Below are 17,288 nucleotides of genomic sequence, written 5' to 3'. Positions count from 1 at the left end.
TACCCCCAATTTCTATGTTTCTTTAATACTCATAAATATTTAATTTAAACTGCAAGGCAGAAAGGTCAACTTACCATCTCAACACCAAGAAGCTAAGCTGAAAACCATACAGCTTTTGCTTCTATTTGAATTAATATTCTAGTATTCACACGTCTCTTGACTTCTAAAGGCGGTTTTAAGTTAGATATTTTATATTTACACTCAAGAAACACAATCCATATTCACTTTAATGTGCCATTTTGACTCATTTTTGACAAGGAGAAAATACACATACTTTCTTCACACTGGTACAAACCAGTGAGTGTGGATGTCACTGTGTGACTTAAGAGGCTGGGGCGTCTTCATAAAGGACTTCATCTACCTTCATGTCATGCTCATCCACTGGGACCTGGGGACAGATCTGTTCTTTGAAAGCCAAAGCCAAGGTGTAGGGCTTCACTTTCTGGTGCTGCAAACAGCGCTTCAGGTAGGTGTCATAGTAGCCCTTGCCCCGCCCCAGCCGGTTGCCATCTTTGTCAAACCCGAGGCCTGGCAAGAAGATGAGGTCAAGTCCACCTGTGGAAACAGGAATATATTTAGAGTATCAATGGCTATTGCAAGATTACTTCAGAATAGCATCTGGGTTTTATTTCTAATAACATCAACCCTTTTTCTAATTTCTAAAGAAATATATGATCTTTGTGAAATTATGAAACAAAATCAAGTTGGACAAAGAAGGAAATAACTTTTCAGCTACTCAGTCAGTCCTGCATCGATTCTTCAGCAGTTCTTGTGTGTGCTAGGTGTGACTCTAGTCCCATCCACACCAGCTAGAGAGTTCTCCATGGGCAGAGCGTCAGAACTTCCTTTAATTCTAGTATGCGGTTGATTCTACATACCTGTCCAACCCGGTTTGGTGGGCAGTGAGATAGGACAGATCTGGAGGGGTGTGAGAAGGTAAGGAAAAAGCAGAAAGGATGGAGCTATTAAGAGTACCAAGCAGCCCACTCCTCTCCCTTCCCCGCCATTGGCAGGCAAGGGTAGGCTCAGGCTTTCAGCTTAGCTGAGAGCTAACCACTCAGACAGCACTGCTAACCACTCAGACAGCACTGCTGGCAAGGCACAGTATGGTTGGAAGCCAAGGACTCTCCAGCACAGGGAGCCAGAAGTAGTGTTTTTCAGACTGCCAGTTAGACTGGTCCCTGCTTCAAGCAGCTGCTGACTTCCTATGAGGTGAACTCCACTCCTGGCATGTACCTGTTCACCCTACTTGCCAACATCCCACACTGCTCAAGTGCAGTCCGATCCAACCCTCTAAGCCTGCCTGCCTATTCCAAGGCCTGCAAGCTAAAAACAGTGATGCCACTGACCTTTCCTCTCCGCCCATCACATTCATTTATCTCTATAGGAATTAACAGTGTCCTGTACACTTGAGCTACTCCCTAGGGTCCTCTTTATGTTTCCAGAGCAACTGACTTCTAAACCTGTAGCACACATACATTTGCTATGATTTCTGCTTCTTCACGGAGAGAAAAAAATATTTTGCAAAGTTCTCAGAGAAGATACATCAGCAGGTGGCAGTTCAGTTAAAGTGAAAACTCAGGTCAAAACAGCATGTCTATCAATTGTCCCAAACAACAGAGACAAGGACTCTAGAGACTCCAGCAGAGAGCAAATACATCTAGGTGGGCAACAAGAGGTCACGAGGTATTTTGACTCAATGTGGATTTTTAAGAACGTCAAGAGTCAGGTTATATCCTGGAAACCAAAAGAAGGAGCAGAGTGCTGAAGAAGAGGAAGGCAGCAGTTTTATTTGCTGGAGAAGGAAGATTGGGGTGAAGAGAAGAGGAGAGATAGGTGTGTAGTTCTCTCCAGCACGAGCCACAGAAGTACAAAATGGTAGGACAACAGCATGCATATCTCCCAGAAAGTTAAAAGTAGAACTACCATAAAAATCTAACAGTCCCACTCCTAGATTTTTAAAACAAGATATCAGAGGATCTTTACCCTTCCATTTTCATTGTAGAACTAACTGTACACAATAGCCCAAAGGTAGAGGAGCCTAAATGTCCATCACAGTAGCAACTGATAAAGAAAAAAAAAACCACATCCCATGGTACATACATGTGGTAACATATTAATATGCCATAAAATAGAAGAAAATTTCCTAATAGTGGACATGGATGAACTGTGAGGACACTATGCTAAATAAAAATAAAATCATATAAACACATGTACTATATGATTCTACTGAAAGGCATCTAGTAAAAGGTTTATAAACAGAAAGAATGACGTTTGCCGGGAACCTGAGGAAGATGCTTTTGATAAACACAGCATTCAGCATTTTAGTCATGAAAGACGGAAAAGTTCTATAGGTCTGTGATATGACATTGTGTTTACAGCCAAAACAAATCACTCTACACCTACAATTTAAGAAGTGACAGCTCATATGGCATACTAGTTAACATAATAAAAAGTATAAAAGCAAAGCAATCAAAATGGAAGGAAACAGAACAGCCAGGATATCCACCAGTGCCAACTCCTAAGGAGAGAAGGCAGAATTTTGGAGCCACCACATTTATGCTGGTGGAAGAAGAGAATGGAGAAAGGAAACGGGCGAGGAAAGCCATCATCAGTCCGCAGGCTGCAGTCAAGCTTGCTGCGACTGCCCTGTTCCTCCCTGTGCTTGGTCTGCTGCTAATGCCTGGGGTCCACCCTGTAGAGCCGAGTGTGTCTCTGTCAGCTTTGCTGGACAGCAAATTTTCTTGCAGGCCATAATTTTTTCCAAGTCACCCTTCATGTTTGAATTTTAATAGACTTCTAGAGCATAAAGACCATGAAAGATGAGTATATTATCTTCACATGGCTCAATCCTGGCAGGACACTCCCTATTTTAATAACTCTAAGGTACATGTACTTGGATTAAGGAAGTGACACTATGGGACAAAACAAGTAAGTTTATTAATCTTTGCATGGCTGCTAGTTTAATGTGAACTCTAGAACCGTTAAGCAGAAGTGGTCATTGTTCTGTTAAATAGCTCAGGGATCTGAAACTGCCTTTCATGGGTCCCAGCATTCTACTTGGATGTTGGCTGTGTGTCCCTGTCACAGTATTACCCACACCCAGTGCCCGTCTACAATTTGTGGACTGTGGCCCCTGGTCCCAGTAGTTACTTGGAAAGTCTTTCCTGGCATGCTCCCACTTCTGCTATTTGGTGAGTCCAAGCGGTTTTCTGAATACATGCTACATTCCTTACTTGACTTCATCCATCCGTAGTTGAAGTTCTTCCTGAGCCTTGACACGTGATCCTTTCTTTCATTTCTCCTCTTCTCCCACCTGAAACACACACACACACACACACACACACCATAACACTACCCCTGGATCCCTCCTTTCCCCATTGATGAAGAAATTAACGGGACAAAAAAATCAGGTATGGGCTCCATAAGCTTTCCATTCCACACACACTAGAGTACGACCCTAGACACACCCTAATGTACCACAAAGTCAAAATTCAGTGGGCGAAACAGAAAAGCCTTCCGTCGTCATACATAAGCCTCCCACAGCTCTGGCATGGCCCTGTTTATAATCACCAAAGGCTCACGAAGAGAGGACAATGATACCAGCAGTGTCTAGCACAAGGCTGATTTTGTTAAAGCCTTGTGCTCTTGTTTCACAGGCCCCACTGGGGTAGAATGTAGCGAGGACAGCCAAAGAGCTCCACTCAGCAGGACTGCAGCAGGAACCTCGGGGAGAGGGCTCTGGGGATCCTTCTGCACTGTCACAGTTATTATTTGTATTCTCCGTGAGGGAGGTGAGCTTCATAGCTTTCTTGCATTCAAAACTGTAAAGCTTACCTTTACCCCAGTCTTATACCTGCGTTTGTTCGCAATCTTGCTTTTACCCATTATTGGGTAGTGCTCTGAAACAGCAGCCTTCTCTGACGGCAGCTGTAAGGGGCAAGGGCCATGCTCCTCCTAGCTGTGGGATCAAGGGCGAGCCACTTTCCAGTCTGTGTTTCAACATTTGGTCACCTGCTGGTCATGAACATTAAATTAGCTAATGCTTATGAACTCTACAGTTAAGTATCGTCTATGATGATCCCAAAGATTATGAGACTTTCTCTTGTGAATTAAGATATGAGGCATCATTTCTTGAACAGGCTGGCAGAGAAGGGGATGGAGTTCCTTTGGAACTCCTAGTGAAATTAAGTACACCTACTTACTCTTGTACTCCCTTAGAACCGATCCCTGCATTCTTTCTTCCCCCAAGGCTTCCTCAGGCCAAGAAGGAGCAAAAAACCAAGAGAGTGCAGATAAAGAACCGGAGTTAGGTTTGCTGACTTTTGTTTTCTGTAAAGGGTCAAACAGTAAATAATTTAGGCTATGAGACACTGTGGGCTGCAGGTCCGTTCTGTGCTGTGAAGAAGGCAGCCAGAGACCGTAGACATGAATAACTGGCTTTGCTTATTTACTAAAACAGCCTTGGTCCACAGGCTGCAGTTGCTACCCTGCCATGGAATATAAAAAGTTACTGAAACAAACACAGAAATGGGTCAAAATGAGGAGAGGATAAGAACAATATCTCTTAGGGGTGGCAGGGAGGCAATCGTTGGAGTAAGAGACACAGAGGGGAGGGGAACAAGCTGAGCTGTGGACTCTTCATCAGCAAAAGGAACCCTAGGAAACAGGCTGTGGGAGAAAATAAAAAGGGATTTTATGCATGCTTCTACTAGCCCTAGTTCTGAGGATTTAGTTCACCCGTGGGAGCATCATTCTCAGTAAGATGACAGCAGATGTCTCTGAGGACATCCTGAACTCAGACTCCTGGGACAGAGGTCTCCAGGATGGAACCGGTTCAGCCACTGAACTGTCTCTGCCCTGATCCTGAGAGTGAGTGGTGGAGCCCAAGAGATATGCACAGCCTTTCGGCTCTGAAACCAACAGGAACTGTCCTTGGTGTTCTCCTTCTCCCTTTCATTCTTTTTATCTTGCATTTCTTGATGACATCTTCCACACATCTTCTTCAGAAACTTCATGAGCTCGACGGTGCAGCTGCCCTCTGCACTAGGGACAAGGACCTCATCTTGCTATTCTGAACGTACCATTCCACTGGGAAGTTCAGCTGTCTATCCCACTTCCTACAAGGCAGGCTTTTTTCCCTGTCTCTTCCTTGCTCAAAAGCATTTAGCAGGGTTGGGGATGTAGTTCCGTTGAGGAATGATTGCCTATGTGCAAAAAGCCCTATGTTTGATCTTCAATATTACCTAAAAACAGGCATGGTGAACCATGTAATGAAGTCTGTAATTCAAAGCTATCCTTGGGTACGCTAGAGTTCAGGTACCCAAGTCCTAGGTTACATGAGACCTTGTCTCAAAAATAACAATTACAAAAAAACAAAACAAAACAAAACAAAAAAAGAAGTTACTTTAATGGGAACATCCAAGTTGCCCTTTCTCGGCTATGCAAGGCTTCTAGTCTCCCAGACATGACCTCTACACCATTTCCTCTGCAAACTCCTTTGCCATCAGTTACATCAACTGAACCGTGTCTGACGAACCCACTTGTGATCCTGCCTGGGTATCTGTGTTCCATCCACGGTTACCTTATCTAACATAGCAACGGCCATACAACAAGCTTCAGTTAAGCGTCCATCTAGCTCTTTTGTCCAATAACTATACTGTAACCTGTCCTTGCCCTGGGGTCCAGTAAATCCTTTCTTCTTTCTAGATTCCTTATAACTCAGCTCTCTCTCTCTCTCTCTCTCTCTCTCTCTCTCTCTCTCTCTCTAAAACAAAAGAAAGAATGAGAGTGAAGGACATAGTGAGCGGCTTGCGGCCATATTGTATTACTTCAGGTTCCTGACCATATCCCAGCAGTCCACCTGATTAGATCATCACCCGAGACACCTGACTCTGAACCTCAGTGCAGGGTCAAGAAGAACAGAGCTCAGGAACCAATATTTGTGAAGTGTCCACCAATGCCCGGCACACTGCTACCCACTAAGAATAAAGGGGTGAGAAAAAGTGCTGTACCTATAGGCAAGCAGGAGGGTGCAGACTGCTCTTCACTTCATACATGAAAACCAATTCAGAGAACTCAGAGGATTCTTTAGTGTCTCAGTTCAAAGAAGAAGCTATCCCAGGAGGGTGAAGATTCAACATTCCCCCTGTTCCCACCGCTAACAAGTACAAATGTGGTTGAGCAAAGAGATAGAATAAACACAGCCACAAGCCAACTACTTTAGAGGCCATGGTCAGTGAAAAACGCAGCTCTCACCTAAAAGGAAATAAGGGATAAATTATTCTAAAGCCAAATATTAGTGATCCTGGGCCAGAAGCATTATTCCGAAAACAAAACAAAAAAAAAATGACCCAGAGTGGCAATGCTTTGTGAGGTTTTTATAGTTAGAGAACAAAAGAAAGTCACAAATCAAGACACTCTTCAAACACACGGTGGGCGCATCAGCTGGGCCAGCGACAGCAAAGCGAGGAAACGGCAGCTCCAGCCTTCAGGGGTGTCTGGTGGCATTCCCAGCCTTTGCGTTGCCGGGAATTAGTGGGGTGTGAGTACATCACAGAAGGATTTCACCTGGTAATCACAAGGATGTGGGCTATGACCCAGAGCTGGGCAATGAACAGCCACTGGTGAGCTAAAGGTAACTCATAATAATTCAGTTACAGAGCAGCAGCCTTCCAACCCTCCACAGTCACGTGAGCACTAACCAGCTTTGCTGAGTTCTTAACACCAGTGAGGCTTTTCTGTGGAGGAAGGACTGACACCACTATACGGAGCGATGGCCTCTGCAGGCTTCTCGTCAGGCTACCAGGCTGGAATCCCAGCACTCCTGTGTATTTAGTTATGAAACATCAATCAAAACTACCTTCACCTACAACCCCAAATGAATAAACAGACTATGATGTAAAGCTTCCTTCAACTATTAACAACAAATGTCAGCTTAGTCAACCACTGCATGCCTACTCCTTAGCTCACACGGCTGACTGCAGTGACGAAGGCTCGTCTAGCAAACGTGTTTCCACGGCACAAAGAACCTGAAACTCCAAAACGAAACACAGGGCCAGCAACACATGACAGCTCTTGCGGCAGACTCCGAAATCAATACTTTGAACTCATCATGGTTGTGTTAGAGCAGACTGATGTGCGATGCTTACTCCTCACAGAAAAACAGTGTAGAACTCACAAGGTAACAAAACAAACCAATCATGTGTTACAGTAAGACGTAAGTCAACTTCCGATTATTTGTATAAACTTTTTAAAAATATATTTTTTTTCTGAGCCAGCAAGATGGTTTATTGGTTAAAGGTGCTCTTTCCAACAAGTTACATAGCAGAGAAAGAGAACTGACTCCCCCAAAATTGTCCTCTGACTCCACAAGACACACACACACACACACACACACTAAAATTAATTATTACATGTGCACACGTAATAAAATTAAAAAACAAAACCTGGAAACTCATGAAAAATTAATCACCTAAATCACCTAATGGAAACAGGTAATTAAAAAATATTTACATAACAAATGCATTTTTGCTCTGTTCCAATGTTTTGGCCATTGGGAATCTCAGTGTAGAATCAGGCATTTAAAGACAGAATGACCCCTGACTATTCATTTCACTGTTCATTTCGTCACTGTTATTATAAAATTCTTGCTTTGACACAGGCACCAATGTGCATGAAAATACAGAATTACATTTATCACCAGAGAACTGGGCCAAGCACACAACACCAGGTAAGATGTATTCCTGTGTATAACTGGGCACTCGGCTGATCAGCTAGTGATGTTCGACAATATAAGAAGCCTACATTCAAACCTAAGGATAAGTGTGAGTCTTGACTCAATCCCATGAACACTATGTATTTAAATGAAAGAAGTAGTTACAGACATGGATTGGAATCCAGAGGGCACCCACTGAAATTTTGTGTCTCTGAACAAAGAATTAGACCAGGGAAATATGGACAGTGATAGAAATAAATGGAGGTCACCGCTTAAGAAAGCAAGCGCTCCCGAGTGTAGCAGGTCAGAGAGCTGGGACAACTCCCCAGCTCAGAAACCCTGTGCCATTAAAGTCATTACCCTTTTTGGATCGTTCACAAAGCCTTTCTCGGTTTGTACATTTGTCTCTTACATGTAGCCTTGATGGGTAAAATTTCTGTGTTTCTGCCAAATTACTTCTCTCACATAAACCTTGATCCTCTCTATGCCCTAATCTTCCTCTACATCAAAGGAGATAGGAATTTAGACTCCTCTGGGCACAGCTAAAACACAGAAGGAAGCTGAAGTTCGTATGGTACTGACTACTGAGAATTTCCACACAGCAGCCTCCAACCCAGCAAAGTCAAAGTAAGATGGTCTGTGACGACATACAATGTCTGTGGATTCCTATGAGTTCATCTCAGGAAGGATACACAGAGAAGTGGCTGCCCCAGAGATGGAAAGTTGGAGAACACAAGGAAGCCTCTGGATGAGAAGGGGACACTATACTTCCATAAAAATATTCCTTCTGAATCTTTATCACATGGCACACAGAACTAGAAATGTAAAATTCTCCTCTTAAATGTCAACAGTCTGTGTGAAAGCAAGTCTAGAAGACTGTCTAGCAATTGGTCAAATGTACTGACTTCCAAATGCACCACTGGGTTCGGGTTCCACAATAACCATGGGTAACTAAGAAACTTCTAAGCAAATGAGGCCTTCCTTAAAACCCAAATAGTACCAACGTTACAGAGAGACTAAATAAATATATAAAGGAAGTATGCCAAAACGTATTAATGTATTCAGTAAATGCAGGCTTCTCTTATGGATATGAAAGTGCCTACTCTCTGTTGACTCGGGAAGTTTTTTCTTTAAAGAGTTATTTAGATTTTTTTCTTATCAGCCCATACCCTTTCCAAGAGCAAACCTAACTCTCTATTGCCCTCTGCTGTCAACTTGAAATGCGCAGGCAGGAGCCATTCACAAAAGATGCTATAGCCAGGGGCAGAGTATAAACCACACAGGCACTAGGCAATGGTGGCTCTATGCAGATGTGATGGGAAAACATTCTGCTTGTAAACCACTTTTCCTTTTACAGAGGCTCCTCTGGGAAGTGTCTATGTCTGAGAACAGAAGGAACAGTAACATTAATCCTTAATGCTCACGGTCAGCTATGTTGTCCTCTTCAGACTCATCCTTACATCTCCTGCCCACAAACCCCACAAGACACACTATCATCTGCTTTTTCCAAATGGGAAAATCAAGACGTAATCTGACGAAGTCATATAGCCAGCGATGCTGAGACTGCAGTGTTGGGGAAGAGGGAGCTCTTTGCTGGAGGGTAAAGCTCACAAAGACTATTCTACTAAATCTGCCATGGAAGCAGGCTCAGTCACACACTGAATCTATTCTATACTATACTACACTATACTACACTACACTACACTATACTATACTATACTATACTATACTATACTAATCTATACTAGTTCGGCTTGGGTCACAGTATGAACAAATGACACACAAACTGGGAAGGGGGAGGAAGTTCAATAAAGCAGACAGTTAGGAGGCTGGCAGTTCTTAGGTAGTAACCGCTGGGGAACACTGACCATCCACAGACCTGAAGGAGGTGGGAGTAGGGACAGGGAATGGATATGGTACCAGTAGATTTGCAGCAAGAAGGGCTGCTGGGCAGGAATGTGGGTGCTGCACGGGGACACAGTGTTACCCTCCAGCTCACTCCTCAGCATCCTCTGGTCTCGAATACGTCCACAAAGTAACCCTTGGTGGGTTTTTATCAAGTGAAAAGTGAAAAAGACTAAGTCTAGCGGAAGCTAACAAACAGATTTAAATGGTTATTATCAGTGGTTACAGCTGGGCATGGAGACTTGGATTATTTTTAGTTTCTACCTTATGTCTCATCTTTATGATGAACACTTCTGGGTTTATCTGTTTTATTTGGACATAAAATGACTGTCCCAGTGCTATAATGGAGTAGAGACTAAAGAAAACTTTGGCCCATAGCCATGGTAACAAAGTAAGAATGAAATTACAATGAATGCTAGGACTATGGTAATGGTAGCAGAGTTATGGACACCCCTAATAGAAAGAGGTGAAGAATGGCCACAGGCTACTCATTTGGAATTTCAGCCATTATTCATTCCCACAAACCAGCTGTGAGAGCTCCCAGACGCTCCAGTATATAAAAAGAGAAAGAGTAACTGAAAGTGAGACTCCATGGAACAGCGTCCATGACACATCATCCATGATGGAGTGGGACCTTGCAGTGATGTAGCTGTTTGGGGGGCCACCTACCCTCCCGCAAGTAACCCCTCACCCATGTTCCTATAAACAAGCCTAGTAAGCACACTCAATGGTTTACCGCGTTGGACCAGGGTGGACTCCTCATTTTGGTTGTTGTTAGTGCTACACCTGGGGTAAATAGATACCTTTCACATCTTCCCAGGAAAAGTTAATGTAAAAACAGAGCACAGCTATTTTATTTTAGCAAATGTTTGTGGGTGTGTGTGCGTGCGTGCGTGCGTGCATGCATGTGTGTGTGTGAATACTCTAAAATACGTCTAGTCTTCACCAGGAGACATACTTCAAATCATGTTAGCTATTTTCTTAAGCACCCAACAGTTTAGTTATATCTTGGCCAATATCTTATCTAGAAAATACGCCTCAGATATTAAGATAACAGGGAACAGGTAGCAATTATCTGACATTATTTTATCAGACAGCATGACCATCACTGCTATCCCTATGAACAACAATCATAACCATATATGAAAAATACCAAACTAGTTACACAAACCAGTGTGTAAGTGTTCACCCATGCAGTCAAGGAGGCCAGAGGAGGACATTGAATGTTCTATCACTCTATGCTTTACTCTCTTGAGATGGAGATAAAGACCAGCCATCCTCTGGTCTCTACCTTCCCACAGCCCTGGGAGAACAGGCCTGGTGTTTTGCTTGTGTTTTGGGGTTTACACTCAGTCCCCACTCACCCACTGAGACATCTTTGCACCACCCAATTCTCAAACTGCATGGGTTTGCAACCCACAGCCTACCAGTCATATAAGGCTATGAAATTTCACCTGAACCCAGCCATGCTTCACATTGCTACTAAAACGGAAGGGTCAATCCCTGAAACAAATGCAGTACTAGTCACTAAGCCCCAAATACTTATTACCTGCCCCTTCACAGAAGAGGTTGCCAGCCTTTGATTTGGGCATCTCCCTTACAGCTTAAGCACAGAGAAAATCAAACTTCAGTTTATCTTATCTTAAAAGATACTGACTAAAATAAATATTATAGAAGGGGATATTAAATTATCTTCAATGTAAAAAATGCATAGAAGCAGTATTATCTAATCAAGTAACTTTCTAAATGTTATTTTGACACTGAGTTTGGGAGACATTTGCTGCCATTCATAGTCAGATGGGCCTAAAAAGGGACAAAATGAATGCTTTTTCTCTAACTTGAGTAACCTCTGGTTATGTAATTTTCTTTAAAAAAAAAAGAGGAAGATAGACACTCTTCAATCTAAGCTAATAATTCTTAGAACTCTTCTTCCATATGACGCAATCAAGGAAAAAAATAAGAGAAGCACAGAAAGACAAAATACTGCACAAGCCCACTTACGTGTATCTAAAGCAGTCAAGCCCACAGAAATGGAGAAATGGAAAGAAGAGGCACTGTTCCTTAAGGCTGGCGGGAAGGTCATCTGGTACATGTGTTATCGATCAGTGGGCATTTTCAGGTCCCCAAAAGAGATTTTTTTGTTTTTTGGTTTCTGGTTTTTGTTTTTTGAGACAGGGTTTTTCTGTGTAGTTCTGGCTGTCCTGGAACTCGCTCTGTAAACCAAGCTGAACTAATGAATGAATGAAATGAAAATGTGGCTTTCTCTAAAGCAGTGTTTTTCAATCTGTGGGTTGTGACCCCTTTGTAGGTCAAATGACCCCTTCACAGGAGTCATTTAGAACCACTGGAGACACAAATATTTACAGTACGATTCATAACACTAACAAAATTAGTTATGAAGTGGCAATGAAACAATTTTACGGTTGGGGGTCACCCAACATGAGGACCTGTGTTAAAGGCTCGCAGTATTCGGAAGGTTGAGAACCACTGCTCTAGAGTAATGAAGAGCAGGGTAAGAGTGCCCTCGGGCCTCTTGCTATCTACTTAGGTTGTACATGAGAGCTCAGGAAGGCCTTATCCTCACCGGTTACAGTGCCGCCCGTTTCCTCAGCCTCAAAACTTTAGCAAAATGGAAACTGCTCACTGACTTCCATCACTTCTTTTCAAATGGTTAACAGACGCTTGAAAGCCTAGCAGTATCTCTGGTTCCGCAAATGTAACCAGACTCACAGTCTATCTCTTCAGTTTGCTCTCTTCTTCCTTTATAGGCCTCATAGCTCACCTGATATGAGCCTTGTGCGACCAGAACAACTTCTGCTGCAAAACTCAAGTTAAAATAAGACAATGCTATGAAAAAGTGTCACCAAGGTCTATATAACATCCTTTCCAATGAATTGTGGTGAGTTTTTCACTCCAGTTAGCCTTATTACCTGCTTCAGTATGTCTTTTTTGGTATGTAAAAAACTTCATCTTGAAACCCTTTAATGCACCCTAAAACCAGCTTGACAACAAGGGGGAAGCAGAAAAAAATTTTTCCTGAAGATTTACCTTCTATCAGAAATTCAAGAGAAATGAAGTCAATAAATAGCCATTATTAATAATTTGATAAATATAATGTCAGTCCCACCCAAGGAACTATAAAGAACATGGGAAAGATATATACCAATTAGGACTAACAACTTGCTCAACTGAAAACACACCCAGGAAGTTGAGTGTAAGGAAACACCTAAACGATAATAGGGATGGAGTAATTCAAGTGCCAAGGCAATACACATTATTGTATTGGATAATACAATATCCAAAGTGGAGATAACTGCATCCCACCGGCAGAGGGGTTAACTCCAGGAAGATGACATTGAGGAAGTGGGTGCTGGGAGACTAGACCTCCCAGGGATCAGGAAGAGGAGCGGCAGTGGCCTGTGGTGTCAAAATGAAATAAGCAAAAACATAGATATGGAGAGCTTGGCATGTGTTCAGGGACAGTGATGGTAGCCTCTGGAAAACAAGATAGCAGGGGCATATATACGGGCCATGTGGAAAAGTACCTCCAGAGGCTAGCGAAGAAACCCATGAATCTCCATGGTGAGAACCAGTGAAGCCCTTGGGCAGCTTGACAGGAAAATCAGGGGAACATGAGTAGCCATGGGAGGCCAAATGGAATCTCCAAAGAAAATAAACTCCACCGCAAGGTGGAGAAGGCCCAGGGCAAGTGAGAAGCATCTTTAAGATCATACAGAAACAGTCTAAAATCATTCCTGGCATTTAAAAATGCTACATTAACATATTCCTACATAAGCAAATACTCCTTATGAAACGTAGTATTAAGCTGCACAGCACTCCCACACTCCCGGGAGCACTCTGAAGGAAGGCTAGGGAAAAAGTCCTCACTGGCATAGCACTGGTTTGTAATCAGACCCCAGTAACCTGTACCCCCGTACCCCACCAGACAACTGACTCCTTTTAAGACCCTTTCACAAACTTAGAAGCAGAAGCTTAAAGGAGTTCCTCTGCAGCACACTTGGGTCAGCAGGGGTACAGCGGGTACTCATCACATAATGAGGGAGAGCCTTCTGGAGCCTAGCAACTATATGTCTTACATTCCTTTACATATTTTGAAAAGATGTTGTGGGCTGGTTTAAGTTGAGGTATTTCTTTAAAACAGATATCATCCGCTCTATGACTTTGCCTAAGTGTTCCTTTATTTGTCTCTAACTATAACACAGAAGGAAATAACATAGTTTGTCTATTATCCCATGAACTTATTTAAAAGATAATAGATTCCTCAATAGTGTTTTTCAACACAGAATGGTTTGAATTATTTTTCTCAGATGCAACGGATAAGGCTATGTGCAGAGAGAATGTGGGAGTTATTCTACCGGTATTAGACAAGTACCAACACTGGTGTCATACGAGTCAGAAAGGAGAAAACGGTTTTCAAAGGTCACTTTCACATCCAGTAATTCCATATTCAGCCAGCTGTTTTCAGATGGTTCCACCTAATTATACACTTTAAGAATCTAGCGTCTCATTCATCACAACTGAACTGCTGTCTAAATATCCAAACAAATGAACCAGCGTTTGTCCCTTTTTCCTCCAGAGTAGGAATTCTGTTCTGGATTATGCATTTCTGTTTCTCATGATTTTGGTACCTATTTTTGATCAGTTTCTGAAGATGGAGAGTCTTAGGAACAAAAACACTTGGCTGACTTCTCTGTTCACTTTGTGACTTTGATGAACTGTTTCCCACAGGGGCGCATTCCCTTACCAAAGGTAAAAGACTGACTCGGAGACCTCCAGCTGACTCCCACTTCAGTGACTAAGGGTCATACAAATGTGGAGACTGTGGACAAAGGCCCTGCTTCAGACTAATCCATCTGTGAACACTGACATCTGCTGGACTTGGAGAGGAGCGTGCAATTCATCTAAGAGACAATCCTGAAAACTACAGTTGGCATTCCTCGCTTTGCAAAACGTTCATTGAGGATACATGCTTCTTATCAAATCAAAGTCTCAATGTTTGTTTTCACCAAACTTGAGAAATAATTTAAGATTATAACAATTTTGAAATTCATTTAGAGATTTGAAAAGTTGAGTCTACGCTGCTATGATTTTCTATACAAAAGAAATAATCACTTTAAAAATCTAACAGAGTAACCAGCTGTGAAACATTATGTAATCACAGTGGGGGGGAGTGGGGGGGTGGATAAAGAGAAAAATGACTTCTAGGTGCTATCTAGCAAAACACACACACACACACACACACATACATACATACACACACACACCCTCACTGAATATACATATATGCATTATATAAGAAGTAAAAAATTTGCATACAATAATAAGTATAAATAAGTTAAAATGCACTAAAGGAAATATGCAGGAGCAAGGATGGGGTACAGGGACACACAGAGGATACTATGCTAAAAATTCTGTTAACTCTTTGGACTTACTTGTGTTTTTTTCTTATCAGCCAGTAATCCCATTCAATGTACCTCAGAAACTATTTTATTTACAAAAAAAAAAAGTTTCTGACAGAAGAACAAATATATCAAAACATCTTAACTTACTCTCTGAACGCTTTGAATATTGAAAAATTAACATTAAAGATTTATTTTTCAATTTCTAATTTTGTGTGGGTAAGTGCAGGTGAGTACAGATGCCTGTGCAGGCCAGAAGAGGGAGTCGGGCTCTTTAGAGCTGCCTGAGGTGGGTACCGGAAACTGAGCTCAACTCTTCCTCAAGACTTAACCGCACTCTTAACCGCAGAGCCATCTCTTTAGACCTGGAATAACGTAACCTTAAAAAACACCAGAATGTTTATACAGCTATACTAAGACAGTTAAGGGCAGCTCACCACTGAGATGTCCGTGTGTACACTTAGGTGTGTACTATCTTTTTCCTAAATAAATCTGTTTGTTATTGTCTCCCCTCCTCTTCTCCCTCTTCACCCTACTCTCTCAGTTTTGATACTCAAATGTATATTAAAAACTTTCCCAATAAACCCCAACTCTATTTCAAACTGTTTGTCCTATAAATCTTTTCTGTGATGGCATCAAGAATATTGGCTTCACTGGAGTGGAGATCTCCGAGAGGAAATCCTCAGGTAGAGCTATAACAAGGCTGTGTCTTCCTCATCTTGTGGCTGCTGCCAGTTAAGGTGATGCCATTGATAAGCCCAGGAATAAAATTCACCTGAGTATACAGCCATAGAGCTTACTTTGTCCCCTAGACAAAAACACAAATTATTTTGCAAATCTACAAAACTATGGCTGATAAGAACTATTATCTACTGACCCAAAACCATCCTATACTCTGTATAAAAATATATAAATAAGAGAAAATTCCTGGGTCCCCTATATTTAGGCTTGTCATGGTTAAAGCCAATGAGATGTAAGGATCTGCAGAAAAACCTCCTGCAGTAGGAACAGCTAACATTCAACCACTGCCATCAGCTCCGTTTTCCTTCCTGCTCACTACAGATGTGATGGCTGGATCCACAGAAGCCATTTCACAAGTAGGAGAGAATTGCCAAGAAAATGGTAGCCCACACTTTCATCTCCTTAAACTGAGAGGCCAATGTGAACAACCACATGCCACTGAAAGTCTATTCTCACTGCAGAAAAACAAGTAATAGATCAGTCCCTTCGTTTTCTAAACTGTACTTTATAAGATTTCTGTTTCTTATAGTCCAATGCCATTACTAAACGGATTACAATAATCAAATATATTAACCGACTGATGGAAGAGGGTCATCTGTCTATGTGTTACTTTCATTGGTTAATAAAGAAATTGCCTTGGCTCTTTGATAGGACAGAAAATTAGGTAGGCGGAGTAAGCAGAACAGAATGCTGGGAGGAAGAAGGCAGTGAGGCAGTCGCCATGACTCTCCTCTCAGAGACAGACACAGGTTAGGATCTTTCTCAGTTAGCCACCACCTCGTGGTGCTACACAGATTACTAAATATGGGTTAAAGCAAGATGTGAGAATTAGCCAATAAGAGGCTACAGATAACGGGCCAGGCAGTGTTTAAAAGAATACAGATTCTGTGTAATTACTTCGGGTAAATCTAGCAGGGCGGGTGGCTGGAAGCAGCCTGTGGTTCCTTTCAACAACTGACAAGGAAATTTTTAATAAATTCCAAAAGTTCTAAAGTATTTGTGCCAATATTTTCTTACAAGGGGAATAGATAAGAAAATGGTTAGGGCATTTAACAATGTTAAATATTGCTTGAGTCAATGAAGCATCTAATACTAATAAGATAAATCAGTTAACAATGAGACCAAAATCATTTCTATCAAAATATTAACTGTCATTACCTTTGTATAAATGGATGAATATGGAATCAAGAAATAATTAAAGGTTAACAGCAAGGTCATAACAAGGACAAAATATTGATTGCTTGAATGATTTATAAAAAGAGTAAGTAAGGCATAGATAACAAGGAGAAGAAGGGGGAAAGCAAAGAGCTGAAGGAAAGAGAGGAAAGACAGAGACAGTAGGAGAAACGGGGAAGGAAAGGAAGATCCCTGGGGAGAGGAAGAAGGGCTGGCCATCACCTCTGTGTCCTTTCTTATCCCTGTCCACATGAGAAACTTCTCATAGTCCCTGACCCCAACTCTGAATGCTCAAGGCCTGTGTCTCACCCAGCTAATCCCTGACCAGC

General features: G+C 42.1%; 1 protein-coding gene across 3 annotated transcripts in view; it reads right to left on the bottom strand.

Moving 5' to 3' along the window:
* Nucleotides 1-209: 209 nt before the first annotated feature.
* Mthfs (methenyltetrahydrofolate synthetase) overlaps nt 210-17,288 on the bottom strand; it is a 29,779-nt gene continuing 12,700 nt past the window's right edge. For all 3 annotated transcript variants that reach the window (XM_048445488.3, XM_048445556.3, XM_087905464.1), the window contains one exon: nt 210-555. In XM_048445488.3, the coding sequence (XP_048301445.3) occupies nt 323-555 (233 nt within the window). In that variant the 3' untranslated portion in view covers nt 210-322. The remainder of the gene's footprint in view (nt 556-17,288) is intronic.

Source organism: Myodes glareolus, chromosome 4 (genome assembly GCF_982192425.1).
Source record: "Myodes glareolus chromosome 4, mMyoGla1.1, whole genome shotgun sequence".
Classification (NCBI taxonomy): domain Eukaryota; kingdom Metazoa; phylum Chordata; class Mammalia; order Rodentia; family Cricetidae; genus Myodes; species Myodes glareolus.
Note: the sequence above shows the minus strand (reverse complement) of the source record. Positions and strands in the feature narration are given on the sequence as shown.